Genomic DNA, 18,016 nt, shown 5'->3' on the forward strand with positions numbered 1-18,016 from the left:
TGTTGTCTTCAGCCAGCTAAAGGGAGGAAGACTGAAACGCTGTTTAGTGAAGTACAAATAACATCCACTTTTCCTGGACCTGTGACTGACTTTGGTGCATTTCTCTCTCATCCCTCTCTGCAGGAAAACCAATTCTACAAACAATCACAAAGACAAAAACTTACGTCAGAGAAACACAAATTAAAAATGCTCATCATGTAAGTATTGCCTGCACCCGGCCGGGAGCGGGCAGGCCCAGCCCTCCTGCCCGGAGTGCTGGGGGCGCAGCAGCAAAACGTTCCCGCTGCGCCTCAGGGAGCGCGGGGGGGACCAAACATTGATTTCCTCAACCAGGCTGGGGCTTTAAGGACCTGCCTGCTAAAATCTAGACAAAGCTGCCGAGCCCTCCTCATTCCCCGCTAAAAGGTGGAGCTGGGGCCGGCGGGAGCCCCGGTGGGAGCGCGGGGATTGCAGGCTGCGGCGGCTCGCGCTGTTCACCATTGACTAGCACCTCTTTCTCGTTTCTTTTTTAGAGCTTTAAGTTTCTGAGAGACTGATGGCAATATGACCTGCTAAATTTAAGGGTTGGAACTCTTGGTTCTAGAACTCCAGTTCTGTCTGATTTCTTTTTTTTTCTTTCCTTTCCAAGTGAGCAACAATATGACTGTCTAACGCATGCCTTATTTAGCCTCTCCTGCAAGGATGACCTAGCCAGATGAATTTTAATAATGCTTCCGTGTAGAAGGTGTAAACTCTTTTGGGCTTGATGTGCTGTGAATGTTGCTTTTTTTTCCTCCTTTCCTCTCTTTACACGAGCAGTAGCCAGGCGGGTTCACGCATGCGCTGTTTTTTACTTCCTGTAGCTGTTAAATTCGGCACCGCTCAAACCGCACCGCTGCCATCTAGTGAGACTTCTTTTGTAAAGTACAGCAAAACTTAAAGATATATACAGTATATATTTATATTTGGGGGAGGGGAAACCAGAAGTCGTTGTGGTTCATTTTGAAGCTGCTGATATTCATTCCTTACTGTATGGCTGGAAGGAGGGAGCGATGCCAGGCTGGCGCTCGCAGCAGGGACATTGGGATTTCCTTAAGGGCTTTAACCAAGGAGCACGGGGGTGTCCTGCTGGGTGTCAGGGCTGGGTGGTGCCAGGGGCTGCTGGTGGTGGTGGGATGCAGTTGGAAACAAAAACAAACCTTCAGTTTATAAATATATATATATTATTGCTTTTTAAGTGATTTTTTTTTTTTTTTTTGTTAACTCATGTAAATTCTCAAATCCTTTTGCACTGATGTGTTCGACATATTCTTGTACATTCAATTCAGGCAAACTTTTATAATTTTTGTTTAAATGATGAAATGTTACAGCATGGTGATATTCTATGCAACTAGTTATTCCTCTTTAGTTTGACACTGTAATTTCTCATGATTTTAAGATTGTAGAAATAGACCTACCAGGGTTCTCATGATGTGCGTAACTGTAGCTGCATGAACTCGTGTTCTGTGTATTTGTTGAAGTGCAATGATGTATAAAAAAGTGGATTCACCTGTTTTTAAAAATAAAACACCGACAAAAACCGCTGTTGGGCTCGTTTTTCAACCTTTAATCAGCGCAGGCAGTGCCAGGCGTGCCTCATTCCTCGGCCAGTCTGTGCAGCTCCTTCTCCACGTCCTCCACGAAGGCAGGGAAGTGCTGGTCCATGAGGCAGAGGCGGATGAAGGGCCCCAGCTCGCGCGCGCTCCAGCCCGGCTGCCACAGCGCCGGGGGCAGCGCCGGCCGCTGCCGCAGCGCCCACTGCAATGCAAGGGTGGCACGGGGCCCTGATCCGGGACAAGGACACAGCCACAGCCCAGCCCTCCTGGGGGCTGGAGAAACACGGAGCTGCCTGCGTCTGCTGCTCTTGGAATGCTAGCAGCCATGATTCCTGTATTGTCTGCACTTATTGCAGTTGGAAATTTACCCTGGGCGCTGTGGCTTCCTGGGCTGCCCGTTCTGTAATCAGTGTACACTCTTGATGAGCTGTACATGCTGCCACATGGATTGTGTAGGGATAACCAAGTGTGCACTTCCAAACTTTTCATTTAGCCAGAAGTCTTTATAGAAATAAAGTATGGGGCTTTTATGTTAAAACATGCTTTTCATCCCTGTTTAATCCCCTCTCCCAGCTTTTTCCCAAGGTGATGGGAGAACTCTGGGCATCGTGGCACAGGGTATGGAATGAGGTGACCTTTGAAGTCATTTCCAGTCCAACCCAGACTGTGCTCACCCAGTGACTACAAAAAAAAGGGTAAGGAAGACACAGAAAAGCAACTGCACAAAACCAGGAAAGAGCAGGGTTTTCTGCTCATCTGCTTCTGCACTGACCTGAATTCCCAGTAAATGAGCAACAGTTAACTTCCAAGTATTTACCTAGAACTGCTCAATGAAGCTGTCCATGGAATATGGGGATCCTTTGCTGTGGGTCAGGGCTGAGAAGGGTCCAGGGAAACCTCAGAGCCTAAAGGGGGTCCCAGAGAGCTGGAGAGGGACTTGGGACAAGGGCCTGGACAAGGGGGAATGGGTTCCTACTGCCAGAGGGCAGGGTTAGATGAGATACTCTGTGATTCCATGATTGATATTTTCAGGTTTCAGCTCTGATCTGCACAAGTCATTTCTGCAGAGTCAAACCAGTGCCAGAGCCATTAATTTGGATGTTGCCTCTGGGTATTCCTTTGCTCTCAGTGTGTCATTTGTTCCTATTCAAATGGGGTGATTACACCACCAAACACCTTGTTTTGCTGCTTATTCCCTGGCTGTGGATCATTACACAGATCCAGTGTTTTGCTGGTATAGATGATGGCATCCTGATGTTCAGGGAAGGCATTTCCCAGATGGAAAATGGAATCTGAGATAGCTCATTCTCAGACTCACTTACAGACCTTAAACAGGAGATGCTTGTTTTTACCTGTGCAAGCTGTGCTACAGATCTTCTTTCTCCAAGGCTGGTGCAGGAGTCTGGGAGAGGCTCATCTGGCTAGAAAATACCAAATGCAAATAAGGGCTTGTTACCAAGCAGAGTGTGGGTATGTGCAGGGGGGGAAGCAGTTCCATTTTTAGCACTGACGGGAAGGGAATGTGCTCAGCTACCTTCTGCAGTAAAAAGGCATCTTTTTATGGAACCTGCATGCACATCTGCTCCAGTCTTTAAAATGAAAGACATGACAGTTTAACTACAGGCCTGTTACTTCATGGCTAAACTGAAGTTACGAACTACTTCCTAGGAGTAACTTCAAAGAATGCTGTGTATGGATGCTCACAAGAGCACATTGCTTCTTTTCCGTAGATCTAAACATACAAACAAGTGGAGATTTTGGAATAATCACCCTGGGAAACATTTTCTGTCTCTGCCTTTTTCAGTTACCTCAGGACTTTATATTGGAGGGGGGAAACATTCTGTGCCTTCCAAGATTGCTTTTAGATATGCCAGGTTAGGCTGAAATTGTAAATAGGCAGTTGTAGCAGCTACTACCACTGCAAACCAGGAGCAGGTAAACACAGAAAGGAGCCAGCATCCAGGGTTACTTTGTGGCTCTGACCATTTTTTACCCTGTATAACTCATTCCCCAACTCCTACTTCACACAGTCTCACAGCTGGGAGAAACTTTTGTTTTTGGGGGTCACTCACTGCGTGCTCAGTGTCCATGGCCTGGGTGTCCTGGCTGAGGCTCTGTTCCTCAGCCCCCTGCACTGGGATGTACTGGCTGAGTTTGTGCACACAGCTGCAGCAGTGCTCCTGCATCTCCTCCCTGCAGCTGCCTCCGAACTGCACGCGGAACATGCGGCACTCGCTCTGCTCACAACCACAGGGACAGCAAATCAACCTGGAATCCCTTCAAACTACTTGCATTAAATCCCTGTTTGCTGGAGTTGGGAAGAAGGCAATAGATTCGTGGATCACTGCACCCATTTAAAAACAAATAAACAGATTTTCCCTGCTGTATTTTCATTTTTCCCAGCAGCTTAACCAGAAGACTGTGATTGCCAAATTGAAAATCAGATAAAAATATGCAAGAAAAGGGTAAGTGATGCAGGGCCACCTGTCACTAATTCAAGGTTTAGCCAAGTGGACTCAGCTTTTCCATGTAGCAGGAAAATTAAGTTTTATTGTTGCTGCAGGCAATATCCTGTAAGGGTGTGTCAGCTCTGCAGTTATTTGTAATAAAAAATGACATAACTCTGGATCTGAGCTGGAAATTCTGAGAGTGGCACGTTCTAGTTATGTTCCTGGAGCACCAAAGTCAACCTTACCTGGCCTGCCTGTGTGTAGCTAAACTTAAATGTTCCTTGAACAGAAACCAGCATCTTGGAGTGCAGGAAATTCAAATGCCTTATTTCAAATAGTCAAATTATACTAAAAATTACTGAAAACTTGACCGCCCCCCTGCCAGAGTAGGGTGTTGGGCTATCATAGATATTTTTAATAAGTGCCCCAAGTTCAGCAGCCTGCCCTGAAATGGGGATGGGAATCTATGGTATGTGATAATCTTGGTCTAAGCACCTTGAGCTGATGTAAGGTAGGTGCATATCCAATGTTCAGAGAGTCAGTTAATGGAACTTTCTATTTGATCATGCAATTTAATCAAATTTTAAAAACTTTCAAAGCAGCAAATTCTCCTTGGCCCAGCCTGGCTTATTAGGTCTTCATCTTCCTGAGGTTCCAATGTCAAACCCATTTTCAATGCTGGGCTGCTGGAACACGAGTGCAAGGACACCTCTCACTTTCAAGTTCCTGTCTCAGAGATGAGGCAGCTCCTCCTGACAGCCCCTGTGTTCACATGTCTGCTGCTTGAAGATGTTTGAATCACATAAAAAGATTTTTAGGGCAGGGTAAGCACAAAAGCCTGTCTCAGTGCTTTCTAAAGGGAAAAATGTCAAACTAATGTGAAGTGTAGCATTCATTTGCCAGTGCCCAGTTGGATTTGCCCTCATTAATTAAGGAGCTGGGGCAGCCTCACAGACCCAGGGATTGAGCTGTGGGATGCCAGACAGGTGAGTTCTGATTCCAGTGACAAAAAAGGAACTTAGGTGGAGTTTCTTTAGGATGCTTTCAAAGAGCACTTGCTTGTTTAGATCCTCAAATCAATTTTGAGGCAGAGATATTTGGACTCCCTCAGGTTTCTCACGAGGACTGTTAAATTCTTTAGTTTGTAGTTCATAAACAACAGCAGACTTTGAAAATTAAATGTTCCTTTGTGGAAAGAGAGCTGTGATATGTCAAGGTTTAAAGCATAAACTGAGGACTGGGCAGTCACACCTGAACCACACAAGAGCTGAATTATTGAAGAACCCTGAGGTCATGGAATCATTAAATTTGCACTTCTTCCATGCTGTGCTAGGGGGCTGAGCTCAAGGGAAACATTATAAAGGGAAATTATTTATTGTAAAATTATTAAGAACATTCACCTGGCTCCTGTTCATAGGTTTGAAACTCATTCTGCTGGCTAAGAGCCCACAGTGCCCTATTGAAACCATATTTGATATAATGAGTAAGTTGTACTGTAACTGCAGTATTAATGACTTATAAAAAACAAGGAGTACAAGATAAACCAGAAATTTATCATAAAGATGAGCACAGCAGCTGCATCCACTTTTAGGATATAAAGTAGAGAAGCTGTGTGGTAGAACCACTGCACTGCCACTAAATCCAGTTGAAACTGTGTGAATTTCTAGTATGTAAACACTGAGATGCACCAATTTAATTTCAGACTGTTAATATTCTCCCTTCCTGAACTGCCCCTCAGAGCTTTGCTCAAGCCTTGCAGAGTGTGATGTTGGTTTTATCTTGCTGTGAGGAGCAGCAGAATCCCTTAATGCTGCACTGGGGGCCTGGCTCTGGTAACTGGGAAAGAACAACCTGCTGGTTCATCAGAACCAATTCCTGCCCCAGCTGTCTTCAGGTTTTCTAACAAGCTGATAGAAAGCAGAGTGCAGAAGTATTTCGGTTTTAGGTATAACCCATGAATTTAGAACACTTAAGGTACAGAGTGTCAGAGTTCATCTAAGAACAAAAAAAACCACATGAGATTTTTACATAAATTTGTAAGAGCAAAGTGCTGTTTGGTTATTTAAAGGCAAACCAACCACTTTTCATCAGGAGAGCTGAGTGGGAGACCAGAAACCCATGTCCATTTTGTTTCCTTGAGTACCGAATACCTTAACCACCAGCCTGCTGCTGCTGTGCCAGGAGCCACAAAATGGCCCAGTAATTGCTTGGTGAGAGAGTTTGTTTGCTGAAGTGCAGTCTGACTCAGAGGTATCTTGGAAGAGATTTGCTTCATTCTTTTGTTAGCTGTGGCAGACAGATTGTGAAATAAAACCAGTCTGGCTGTTTCAGCAGCTAACTCTCAGAGAACAGGCTAAAAAAGAGTATTAGCAGATACAAAAGATACCAAGCTTATTCAATCCATTCTTGTTATCTAGAGTAAAAAGGAAATTCTAATTTACATAGATCATTTACACCTTCTAGCTTCATTTAGCCAAAATTGAGAGGTTTTTTCCATATCTATGGCACATATGAGGAAATGTTCCAAGTAGCTCAGCTCACCTTGGCCTGTGCACGGAACAGCAGGCAGTCTGCTCTCCTCACTATCTTCAGCCACTTGTGGGAATCAATCAGGGAAAAGCCTTCCTGAAATAAAGCACAAACCAGTGGCACAGCAAACAGCAGCACCTAGGAGCACATGTTGAAGTTCTGTGATGTAATTAAAGCCTTAATGAAGATCAGTCACTGCAGTTTTGTGGCTGTCAAACAGCTGCCACTGTGGAAGTTTAACCACTCCAGGGATTAACTCCAGCAACAACAAGGTATGTATGTTCTAATTTCCATCTCTCTGTATTTCTATTTGTGCATGCTGTGAAAGCCCTAAAACCAGAACAAAGCAGCTGCAGTTGGAGCTTTGAGTGCTGAAGTTGCCCAGGAGGGCAGCAGAGGGCAGGCGAATCCGGGGAATGGCACAGCCCTGCTTTATCCAAGGCCTGGGGAGGCTGTGGCTCCAGGTGGCACTCAGGAAACCAGCTTTGTTAATTGGATAAAGATGTTTTTATACTCCAGTTGCATCACTGACAGTCTTCTCAAACTCGACAGACTGCTCAGCCTCCTGTAAAAACATCCCAGCAATGTGAAAAACAGCTGCAAGGCAATGGACTGTGTCTCCCAAGGAAGGCACTCTGAGCCATTACTTAGCAAAGTCCAGGGGAAAAAAACCCAATTTATCAATGTTAGGGCAGGGAGGAAATCAGGAACCTGTTTTATCCAAACTCACAATACTTTCAATGATCAGGGGATTGAGTGAGCCCAGGCTGCTTTCAGGGGGTCCTAAGGGTCAAACTCCCCAAGCCATGTCCACCCTGAAGTCACCATCCATCTTTTCCATCCAGGCTGGCAAACCATCTGCCATTCTCTTTTGGAACAGGAAATCACCTCAGTGACTCTGCCCCTTTACTGTGCTGGCACTGGCTTTACAGTCTCATGCAGCAACTGCATGTAGATTTTTAGCTGCACTTCACAGAGGAATCTCTCAAAAGCTGTGAAGAGTGGAAGCAAAGGCAGACTGGATTGCAGACATCTGCTGTGAGAGACTCCAGAATGTCAGCCAGCAGGGAAGTACCATTCCCAAAAGACCTGGGCTCAGGGAGAAATGCATTTCCCTGTGTGCTGTAAAAGCAGGTGCTGACAGCAGGTAAGAGGGCCAGTCTCTGGTAGTGTCTCTGTGCACTGAACACACCCAGTGCCCCAAGGCTAAGCAAGAAAGGCCTGAAGGTCAAAACAACAGGGAGAGATCACTTGGTGAGCAATGGGGAGAGGTTGAGCCAAGCTTCAAAATACTGCCAGTGAAGCAATTCCAAACCATTCCTTCACTAGGCCACTTTAATTTGTGGCCACTTGTGCTTGTCCTGTTCAAGTAGTTTCTGTTTTGGATACACACCAAGTGTTTATTTAAATATAGCTATTCCCATATTCAGTCTGGTTTTACAATGTTTTTCCTTTCACTGGAGATGAAGGTTGAACAAATGCTGTCTCCTTAAAATAATAACTGTTTTCAAACAAATTGTAAAAGGCAGTCACTGTTTAACTTTCCTATAAACTATTTTATTGATGTTTTTAGGTTCTTTTATATGTCCTGTTTCTGAGGTAAAACAAGTGGAAAAAAACAGCACTTGGAATTTTTATTTATGTACTCCTCATTACCCAACTGCAACCCCAAAATTCGATTTAACTGAAATTTAAGTTTAACCACTTTATTTTTAAAATCACTGCCCCTGTATTCACAGAATCACAGCCTGGTTTGGGCTGGGAGGGACCTTAAAGCTCATCCAGTGCCACCTCCTGCCGTGGGCAGGGACACTTTCCACTATCCCAGGCTGCTCCAAGCCTATCCAGCCTGGTCACTCCAGGGCTGCACAGTGCATATGAAGTCAGGTGTATGAAATCAGAGCAGCAAGAGGGAAGAACATAAAAAAACCACTCAAAGCCAGAAGAATCTGTGCCAACACCCAGGAGTAAGCGTGGGGCAGGCAGTATTTTGGGATTACAGCCCATCGTGCCTTCCCACAGGTGATGGATTGACCTCGGCATGCTCTGGACAGGGGTGATGACACAGGAAAAAGCAGCGCTCCCTCTGGATCGGTGCTGCCACCAGGCTGCCAGAGCAGGGAACTGAGCAGCTGCTCCCTGGTTCCTGAGCAGGCAGCGTCCCTAGCTGCTTTAGTCAGCTAGGCAGGGCAAAGCCAGATGGCAGTGTAAGATTTATCAGAACATCCCCAAAATGCAGCCGAGAATGGGGCACGGACACAAGAGCACAAATGTCCACCATGTGAAGAGAGAAATGGCAGCACTTCATTAAGTCTGGTCACCAGTGTTCAGTCAGGCATGGTCCTGTTGTTTTCCACAACTGTACTTGTAACAAAAGTGGGTGAAGGAAAACTCTTTCCTACATCTGTGACCAAAATCAAAGCTTCTCAGAGGGAGGACTAAGTGGGGTTAAGCTGAAGGAGAAAACAAAGCAAGATGTTTCCCAAATGTTTTGGAAGCAGGCAAGAAGTGACCACAGCTGCCATGAGGCAGGAGCCAGAAATGCTGATCCAGCCTCACAGCCACTGAGTCCAGCACTGACTGGTAAATACTTTTGTTCTGACTTCACACTTCAGCATTCAGAAACCTGCTGTGTAATGAGGGCTGTGAGCTGTGGTGGAAGGTATTGAGTGTGATTTATGTATATTTTTTATTGTAGCATTTAGAAACCCTGTGGTGCTAAACAACACAGGGATAGATTATCTGTTTTGTTAGACTGCAGCCTATCTGAATGGAAAATGACTCTACATCTAAGAAATGTTATTTGTGTAGCAGTTCAGCTATGCTGGCTTGCATCAGTTCGTTTGGATTCACTCATGCACAAGCCAGATGTTTTCAAACAAAGCTATGTGTAAACAATAGCTTAGGAGGAAAAGCTTTTTTTCTTGGGTCACAAAAATGATCTAGTCTGCCCTTAAATCACAACCAGAATTAAAAAAGACAAACTAAACCCCAGAATGCTATAGAGACACATTCTCCAGTCTGGGCTGCCTCTTCTAACAGGCCCATGAAATGCAAATACATCAGTTTGTTCTCCAAGTTCCCAGCTGGAAGGAATGTATGCATTGTATCATTTTATGGATTAAGGACTCAGCTGGGAAGGAGCATTTGCAGGAAAGGATGAGGTCAGCTTGAGATGAAAGGAGTTTTAGTGTATCAATTAATAGTTCAAGTTTCCAGGGAGGCACCTGAGAGTTCCTTAACCCTTGCCTTTCCCAAGGTAAAGTACCACTACACAAGTGGGGAGCAAACCTTGCTCAGCTCTGCTCACAGGGCCTCTATTCACCACCAGATTTAAAGTGTGCTAAGTTTTGCTCAAATACCCACATTTTTGACCTGGGATATTGTGGGTATTGTAGTAATAACATTTATACTGCATAACACCTTGCTTATTCTTGGAAGTGCCCAATTTGGCATCAGAGCAATGGTAATGCTATTTCCAGGTGTCCTCACAGTGTGGTTCTGATCAAAAGAGAACTGAGATAGCGGAATTGGAAAAACTGTTGTTAACCATTCTCTCACGAGACAGGAAAAATAAAGATGTGGGAGCAGGCAGGCAGAAAAAGCTTGTGAATGTTGTTCAAGAATTATACAGAATGTTAAAGAATGGGCAAAACTGAGATGCTTTCAGGTGTTTACAGGTAAGTGGTGATGAATGGTGATCACTTTAATAAGGATTTCCTTATTAATAGGTTATAATAAAAAAGCTGCACATGCTTGAAACATGACATAGATTCTAAATCAAATGCTTGCATAAATCTGAAAAATAGCAATTTTTAACTCCCTGCCTTCCCAAAAGAGAATGTGAGTTGCCATTTTACACTTATTTTCCTAGAATAAACAGTTTTCTATTTCAAAAGTAAAAATTCTTCATTAATGACTGTAGAATAAAGTAGTGAAAATTAAACTTCTAACATAATTTCACTCTAGACTTCATTACTACCTTGTACCACATTTGGAAGTAGAAATTTTTGTATCTATTTCCAATATCTAAGCCCAAATACATCAGGTTTGATTTCTGCAGTATTATCTGTCTTGAAAATTGAGTCAAGATTAGAAAAGCCAACATGAACCAAAAACAAACAAAAAACCAAAAACCCCAAACAAGACAACATGTAGAGTGAGGGAAGCAGAGAAAACATTTCCAACCCTACCAATCAAGGGGGACAGCCAGGAGTAAGGAATAAAAGGATGTTAAGCTTTGCATTATCATTTTTTTTTACCCTCAGATCTTGCTCTTAAGCCTGTTTGATTGTGGCAGAGAGCACACATGGGCTGAACTCATTAAGGAGAGTGCTCTGTGTGTACACAGGCAGAGAAGCTGAAGGAGGGAGAAAATCCAGGACACACAGAGTCCCTGAGGGGACTCCAGCCAGAGAATGGCTTTGGCCAAAGTGCAAACACTGGGGTTCAGATGGGTGCAGACCACAGCCCACTGACAGCAAAGACCTCAGCACAAACCTCCACACTTCAGAGTGACAACCTGAACTCTTTTGGGCTTTTTACCCAGAGGGGAACTGGATGCTTCAGGGCATCCCAGTAATATATTCATTCATTCATTCCCAATATAAAATATGTGCTTCCCCAGATTGATACCACACATTAAGGTAAATACACTTCATTAACAGACATCACAAATCTAAAAAAAAAAAAAAATAAATTCTAAGAGTTGGGTTTAGGAGAACTGAGGCAAGAGAAAAGAGCAGAAGCCCTTGACATGAAACAGAAACAGGAAAGCTGGAGCAGAAGGATACCCTCAGCTCATCCAAAACAATCATGTCAACAGCACATGCTGAAATAAACAAACTGAAACTGAGATTTTTGGACGATGATTGTGGTAGTAAATAAGCCAACAAAATTTCATAGAAGAATTAATTGTTTCTTAAATAAAAGAACAACCTTCTGTGGCTTTGCAGAGCTCTACCAAAAAGCAGCATTAGCAGCCTGCTCACTGCCCAGGTTTCTGTCAGGAGCCCTCATTTATTGCAGAGGGACCATCTCTGCCCAGGGCACTGCTGTGAATCTCATCTGCAAAATCTGGTGCCTGAGTTTCAGGCACTGCAAAGGGAGCAACAGCAACATGAGAATGCCTGCTGAATGCTTGCCTAATTAATGAGTTAGAATCTACTGTACCCTAAGCACTGGTAGCTTATTTGAAGTCATGAGGGGACCAGGAGGGCACTAAGGACATTTAGTCTACACTTCAAAAGATCAGGTCACAAATCAATTACTCCAGATTAATTTTATCCTATTAAGTAAGTCCTCTTCACAATTTCAATTTGTTTAATTTGTAGGATATTATGAATTCTAGCACCAGAAATAATTGCACTGAATAAAACACCAAAATATAATTTGCATGATGTGTTGATACAGAGGGGAAAGGAAATAAGAGTTGTGGTAAATGGAACATGATGTATCTTCAGCATGGCCAGAAATTACCAGAGATGCTGTTGAGATATTCCTGTAAAATTCCACTGACTACAGTATACAAGAATGAGGTTTTTCTACCATCCAATATGCAGTCTGTTAGGCAACACTGCAGCAAACACTGGTCCTAAAAATACATTATGTAATTTAATTCCAAATGAAGAATTTGGTTTAAAAAAGAATAAAGCAAACCAAATCAAAACACCCTTGAATTTGCATTACACATCAGGGATTTTTATGTTCCATGCTCTGATGTTCCATTTACCTCCTCTTCATTCCATTACACAAGGAATAGATGGCATTTCGATAGGAAAACTGTTGTTTCTGTATTTATTAAAAACAACAGTTGTTAGGATATGTGAATATTTTATTGCTATTTTATAAATATTGTTCTTAGAAACAGATCATTAAAAAGCCAGTGGGCTCTAAGGAAAAGGTTTCTTAGTGTTCCTACTTAAATAAAATTAAAAGGACTAAGAGAATACGTAAGTACACCCATCATAGAGAGAATATTTTGACAGCGATCAGCAACACTTGAATATTGTCCCTGCTGTGGATATTAATCCAGACATCAGCAAAACAGAAATTCTTCTTCACAACTCTTTCAGTTTTGTGCAAATGTTGTTCATAGGTGAGAATCAGAAAAAAAATCCTTTTATTATTTAATGAAAATTTTACAAAAACACGGGTTCTGCATGTTGAGAAGGAAATGTGTCCCTGTGATCCAGATTTTGTGCCTCACCCTGTTCCTGTGCAGAGGTCCAAAGCTACAATAATTGTTTATCCAGTTCCCTCAAACCCAAAAGCCTGGGGCACATCAAAAGGGCTGAAAAGTAGGGATTAGGAGATAGAGCAAAAGACAAGACATCAACAATTTAAAGGATGCAACACAGCACAAAACTATTCTGTGAGAACATCAGGGGGGCTTCCAATGCAAGTGAGGCAGCACAGAGGTGTGGGAGGCACACAAGAACCCAGCCCAGGCCAACAAGAAGAAATGAGAGCACAGGTAAAACCTTGCCAACAGCTGCAGCATTCCATCAGAGCTGATGCATTCCCTGTGGAGCAGAAGTTGTGCATTATCCCCTCTGACAGAATAATGGACCCCCAGTGAGTGGATTCAGAGTGTGACAGGCTCCAAGCAGCTCTGTACTTAGTCGTGCAAAGCCTGGTTAAATATTGTGACAGGTTTGTGACAGCACTGACAGCTGGAACTGCAGGGAGATAGAACCACTGAGATTAACCATTTCTGATTATTGCTGCAGCAAAAATACAGCCTCAACAGCACTGCAAGGTGTTTGTTGTTAGGTGGCATCTCAGGAAGGAGCCTGCAAAATGCCCCATCCCTGGAAGTGCTCAAGGACAGGTTGGATGGAGCTCTGAGCACCCTGGCACGGTGGAACTGTCCCTGCCCATGGCAGGGGTGGCACTGGATGAGCTGTAAAGCCCAAACCACGCTGGGATTCTATGAAAACAAGCACATGGGGTATTTGGTGGGGTTTCCAGCCACTCAGGTGTGTTTAAGGGGACAAGTGGGAGGACTGCAGCTGGTCCAAAATCAGAAACACACACACCAGTGCTTCTCCCACCAGGTCAGTCCTGCACACACAGAACAGCCAAATACACCTGTCAAAGAGCTGCACCCAAAGCAATCAACAGGCTGTAAAACCAACTTCATGTGACTTTTCTTTAGCAACTCTCTAAATGCTAATGTGTCAACTTTAAGGTTGGCATACAAGCATTGGCAAAAACAGCTTTTTTTTCCTTTTCAACTCTCAGTATTGTACTTTGGTCACATCTACCAAGCATGTCTGTTCCACCTCTCCTGCAGTATCTCAGTGTCTCTTAGAAGCTGGAACAGTCCTGATAGATCCCAGAAATTCCTCATCTGGCACTTCATGCAAAGCAGCTGCCTGAAAGCTTCACTAGCCACTAAACACAAGAGCTGCAAGAAAGTGCTTTTCTCAGCCAAGCTTTTAGAAGTTTCTCTGATCCCTCATCCCTTCCAACAGCACACTTTTATCTGCCCTGCTACTTGCCAGATTCAGCCTTTGCCAGACAAGTCTTTCAAGAGCTGCAGCTTTGGGTTTTGCCTTTTTTTGCACTTCAGTTAATTATTAGAAGTTGCTGTTAGCTTTTATATGGTTATTTCAAGGATTTTAGAGTAATGTCAGCTCCTGGTCACTAACAGGTACATCCTTCACTGAGTCATTCCTAGCACAATGTGATGAGGGATGGCAGCAAGTGTCATTTCCATCCACATTTTCAAAACTTTTTTCCTTTTTCTTATTCAACACAACTGCTAAAATACTTTCCACTGTCTCTTTTTACCTTATCCTCACTAAATGAGCTGAGGGCCATTCACAGTAACAGCTCTGTGTTAGCCCATGCATTAAATATTCTATGTTCCTAACACACAAGCCAAAAAATTCAAGGGCATCTGGGGTTCTCCCCTATACCTAAATTTCTCTAAGTTTAAGACCCTTTAAGAGGCACAGTAAAAACTAATTTATAAGCTTATACATATTTAAAGCTGTAACACAGTCTCTTACATTTTGTCAAAAAAACTTTGTTATCTTTATACTGCAGCATCTTCCAGTGGGTTGTAGTACCTTTCTAACATATTGAATACCTTTCTAATATATTTATCAGCCAATTCCTGCTTGTTATCATCCCTGAGTACTGGTGATGTGCACCAAACACACAATTCCACCTTTCCAGCAAGCTGTTCTATGCCATGAGCATCAAACCCACTCCCCTCCTAGACAGAATTTTCCTTTTGGTGTCATTGTGAAATCTTTAGTAGCTGGTTATGCTTAAGCAAGTGCAGGCTACAGAAAAAACAGTGACACAAGTCTGAATTTTGTCTCCAAGGATCTGATGTTGTATGTTAAATCTCATCATTCAACACAGAAAATACAAACCCTTTGCTAAACCAGACTGTCAAACCAAAATACTAGCAGGTCATTGGCAAGCAGTCAGTTGCACCATGTAACAAATTATACAAATTATAGTTTTACTTATTTCTAAGCAGTGTATTTTTCTGTTTTCTTAGTCAGAAGAATCATGAAAAAAACCCAAATAGCTTTCAACATCAGCAACACTTATCATTACCTCTTAATCTAGATTTTTAGAAGCACAGAAAAATGCTGATCCTCAGCAGGAAATAATGCTTTTAGTATTATTCTGATAAATGTGAAGGGAGAACAGCACATGAGAATTACCATAAATAAAACAAAATTGACAGTCCCCACTCAGTGGGAGAGAAGATGAAGCTGAGAAAAGAAACGAAGTTAATACTGATGATAACATGAAGGAGAAATGTTCTTTATACATGACAAACTTACCAGCACTGCTCGCCCTTGGGAAATAAAGAAATGACCAGACTCCACAATGGTAAGGACAAGAGGGCCTGAATCTTCATCTGATTCAAACACCTTTAAAAAGTGAAAGGAAAATCTGGCCCTGTAAGCAAAAAATCTACAATTTCCATTTCTAGTGCCAAATAAAAGATCTCAAAGGTCACTTTTAGAAGCCAGGTGTGTCATCCACATCTCACTAATGCACCCTGCCCTCCACACCCACAGACAGGACACACATTAAATGCTTTTTTTGCTAATTATACCTCCATATACAAATTTAACTACTCGGAAAAACCCTCTGGATTATCCCACCTTGATCTCTAGATTTTAATACCACAGGTTACTGCTGAATGAAGGAATAAAAAATAAAAAAGTGGGCCGCTAACACTCTGATGCGTTGTCATTAATAATTCACGAAGCAAAAATCTCTCCCGATTCCTGCCTTAGCTCTGGATTCGCAAAAAGACACCCGAAAGGCCTCATTTATACGCGTTTGCCTCAGAGCAGAGTCAGTCACCCCACACCGCCCCGCCGGTACCTTCCAAGAGGAGCTCTGCCCCTCATGGTCACCGTCCTTCGGGGGCAGGAAGCGCCCGTAGCGCTTCAAGGGCCACACTGTGGCGCTGCCGAGGAGGGAGGTGTCGCCAGAGCTGCCCGGCGCCGGAGCCATGCCGGGCTGGGAGCCACGAACGCCGCCCGCCGCCGCCATCCCGCGCTGAGGGGCTGAAGGGCGCTGAGGGGGTTAAAGAAAGAGGCTGAGGGCGCTGAGGGGGCTGAGGGCGTTGAGGGCTCTGAAAAGGCTGAAGGGGCTGAGGGGCGCTGAGGGGGTTAAAGGGGCTGAGGGCGCCGAGGGCTCTGAGGAGTTAAAGGGGCTGAGAGCGCTGAAGGGGCTGCGGGCTCTGAGGGGGTTAAAGGGGCTGAGGGCTCTCAGGAGGTTAAAGGGGCTGAGAGGCGCTGAAGGGGCTGCGGGCTCTGAGGGGGTTAAAGGGGCTGAGGGCGCTGAGGGCTCTGAGGGGATTAAAGGGAATGAGGGGCGCTGAGAGCTCTGAGGATGATGAGGGCTCTGAGGGGGTTAAAGGGGCAGAGGGCTCTGAGGGGGCTGAGGGCTCTGAGGGGCGGGAAGCAGGAGCCAATAGGAAGACGGAGAGGGCGAATGGCGGGAATTGTTCGCCAATCAGCGCGACGCGCGCGGGGGCTCGCGCTCCATCTTGTGTGGCGGCCCGTCCTTACGGGGAGTGGTGGTTTCTTTTGCTTCAGCCGTGCCTCGCACAGCTCCCGGCTCCCCTTTACTCTTTCTTCTCCCGCTCCAAGGGCAGCATGGCTACAGCCTCTTCCTTCTCCCAAGCAGCCCTCGGCCGTGCCGATGTGGCGGGCTTGCCCTTTGGCTCCGTCTGAGGAGCTGTGGCCGCCATTTTGTGGCGTGTGAGGGAGCGCGGTGGGAGCTGCGCAGCGAGGAGGGGATGAGGATGTTATGAGAAACAAAAGTCTCGATATTCCGCAAAATTTAGATTGATTTATTTATATAAACAGTGCAACGCAGCGCTAGGGATACATGGGGAGGTCACTGCCTACTCCACACTCTGCCAAACTTCAGTTTTACAGCTTCCTTTATAGTCTAGTTTTCTCATAGTAATCAAGAATTGTTATTTTTTTTGTTGTCATAATTTTGCCAGGTAAGCAGCAGTGGTCAAAAAACATCCGAGGGAGCTCTGGATGATGTGAGGTCTCACAGATAACCATCTGGTCTTGGGATGTCTGGTCTTAGTAGATAGGCAGCCATTGATTACACAAAAGCAGGAAATCTGAGTTTGCAAAATTTTTCTGGCCGTGGGAAAGTCTTAGTTTGCAAATAGTTAGAAAACATAATATTCATAACAGGGGAATTTAAAGCAGAATGATTTAATCATATATTTTCCTTTCTTTAGTGTGATTCTTCATTTCAGACCTAAGTATTCTGGTTTATACAAACCCCAATACTTCTATGATTAACACAAATCTTTTATCAATTATCACAATTCCTCAGGTGGAACGTGGCAAATCACTGTAAAAATTCTATCCTACACTCTCAATTCCCTTTCCATTTCTTGGTGGGGTTCACTCCCTAAGAGTTGCAACAGGGATTTTTTGTGATACATGAGTTGGGGTCTGTCAAAAAAGCTGTTTTCAATGTGTTTGATGGTTTTAGCCAGTGTGAGCAAACAGCTGGATTAATAAATTAAAGTTGCACTCTCCTCCCCATTTCAGCTGTTAGATGCATCTACAGTGATGTAATGCTGCCCTTCCCCTGGACAAGGAGTGATGGTGGCTTGGCTGCACTTTGATATTCCATTTATGGTATGTACTATTAGAAATGATTTGTGCTAATTAAATTGTAACTGTATTAGCACAATTGTTGCTTTATATCTATAGAAAAATTGTATTCATTTGTTATAAAGGAAATGGTTAAACAAAGCAGATGGAATCATCCTCCAGATGTTTGGTGGAAGTGAGAATAGTAAGGGTGGAGGTTGAAGAACAGCATCTAGAAATGAAAGTTTTGGCATTGAATTGGGTCAAATTGGCATGATTCCAGGCACTGGACACTTGGACAAGACTTGTTATGATAACATACAATACTCCTGACCCGGATGAAACG

The 18,016-nt window shown here is 43.9% G+C and overlaps 2 protein-coding genes across 4 annotated transcripts in view; one reads left to right on the forward strand and one right to left on the reverse strand.

The window, feature by feature from the left end:
• Positions 1–1,560, forward strand: part of NPTN (neuroplastin) — a 37,445-nt gene extending 35,885 nt beyond the window's left edge. For 2 of the 3 annotated variants that reach the window (XM_079318433.1, XM_079318435.1), the window contains one exon: positions 124–1,560. In XM_079318433.1, the coding sequence (XP_079174559.1) occupies positions 124–184 (61 nt within the window). In that variant the 3' untranslated portion in view covers positions 185–1,560. The remainder of the gene's footprint in view (positions 1–123) is intronic. The other variant, XM_079318434.1, reaches the window with a different exon arrangement.
• Positions 1,314–16,145, reverse strand: REC114 (REC114 meiotic recombination protein). Its single transcript, XM_079318436.1, has 6 exons — positions 15,920–16,145; positions 15,367–15,456; positions 6,566–6,649; positions 3,647–3,811; positions 2,927–2,995; positions 1,314–1,776 (listed from the first exon to the last, which is right to left on the reverse strand). The coding sequence occupies exons 1-6, from the start codon at positions 16,088–16,090 to the stop codon at positions 1,615–1,617; spliced, it is 741 nt and encodes a 246-aa protein (XP_079174562.1). The 5' UTR covers positions 16,091–16,145; the 3' UTR covers positions 1,314–1,614.
• Between the last annotated feature and the right edge of the window lie 1,871 nt (positions 16,146–18,016).

This window comes from Erithacus rubecula (assembly GCF_903797595.1).
Source record: "Erithacus rubecula genome assembly, chromosome: 14".
Taxonomy (NCBI): Eukaryota; Metazoa; Chordata; class Aves; order Passeriformes; family Muscicapidae; genus Erithacus; species Erithacus rubecula.

Bases quoted from the DNA above. Each gene is read 5' to 3' on its own strand.
- REC114 (XM_079318436.1), bottom strand. From the start codon at position 16,090: ATGGCGGCGGCGGGCGGCGTTCGTGGCTCCCAGCCCGGCATGGCTCCG. The intron at 3,812-6,565 runs GTGAGCTGAGCT...GGTTGTGAGCAG, and splicing joins TGTTCCGTGCACAGGCCAAG to AGCGAGTGCCGCATGTTCCG. The intron at 2,996-3,646 runs GTGAGTGACCCC...GGTATTTTCTAG, and splicing joins CCATGGACACTGAGCACGCA to CCAGATGAGCCTCTCCCAGA.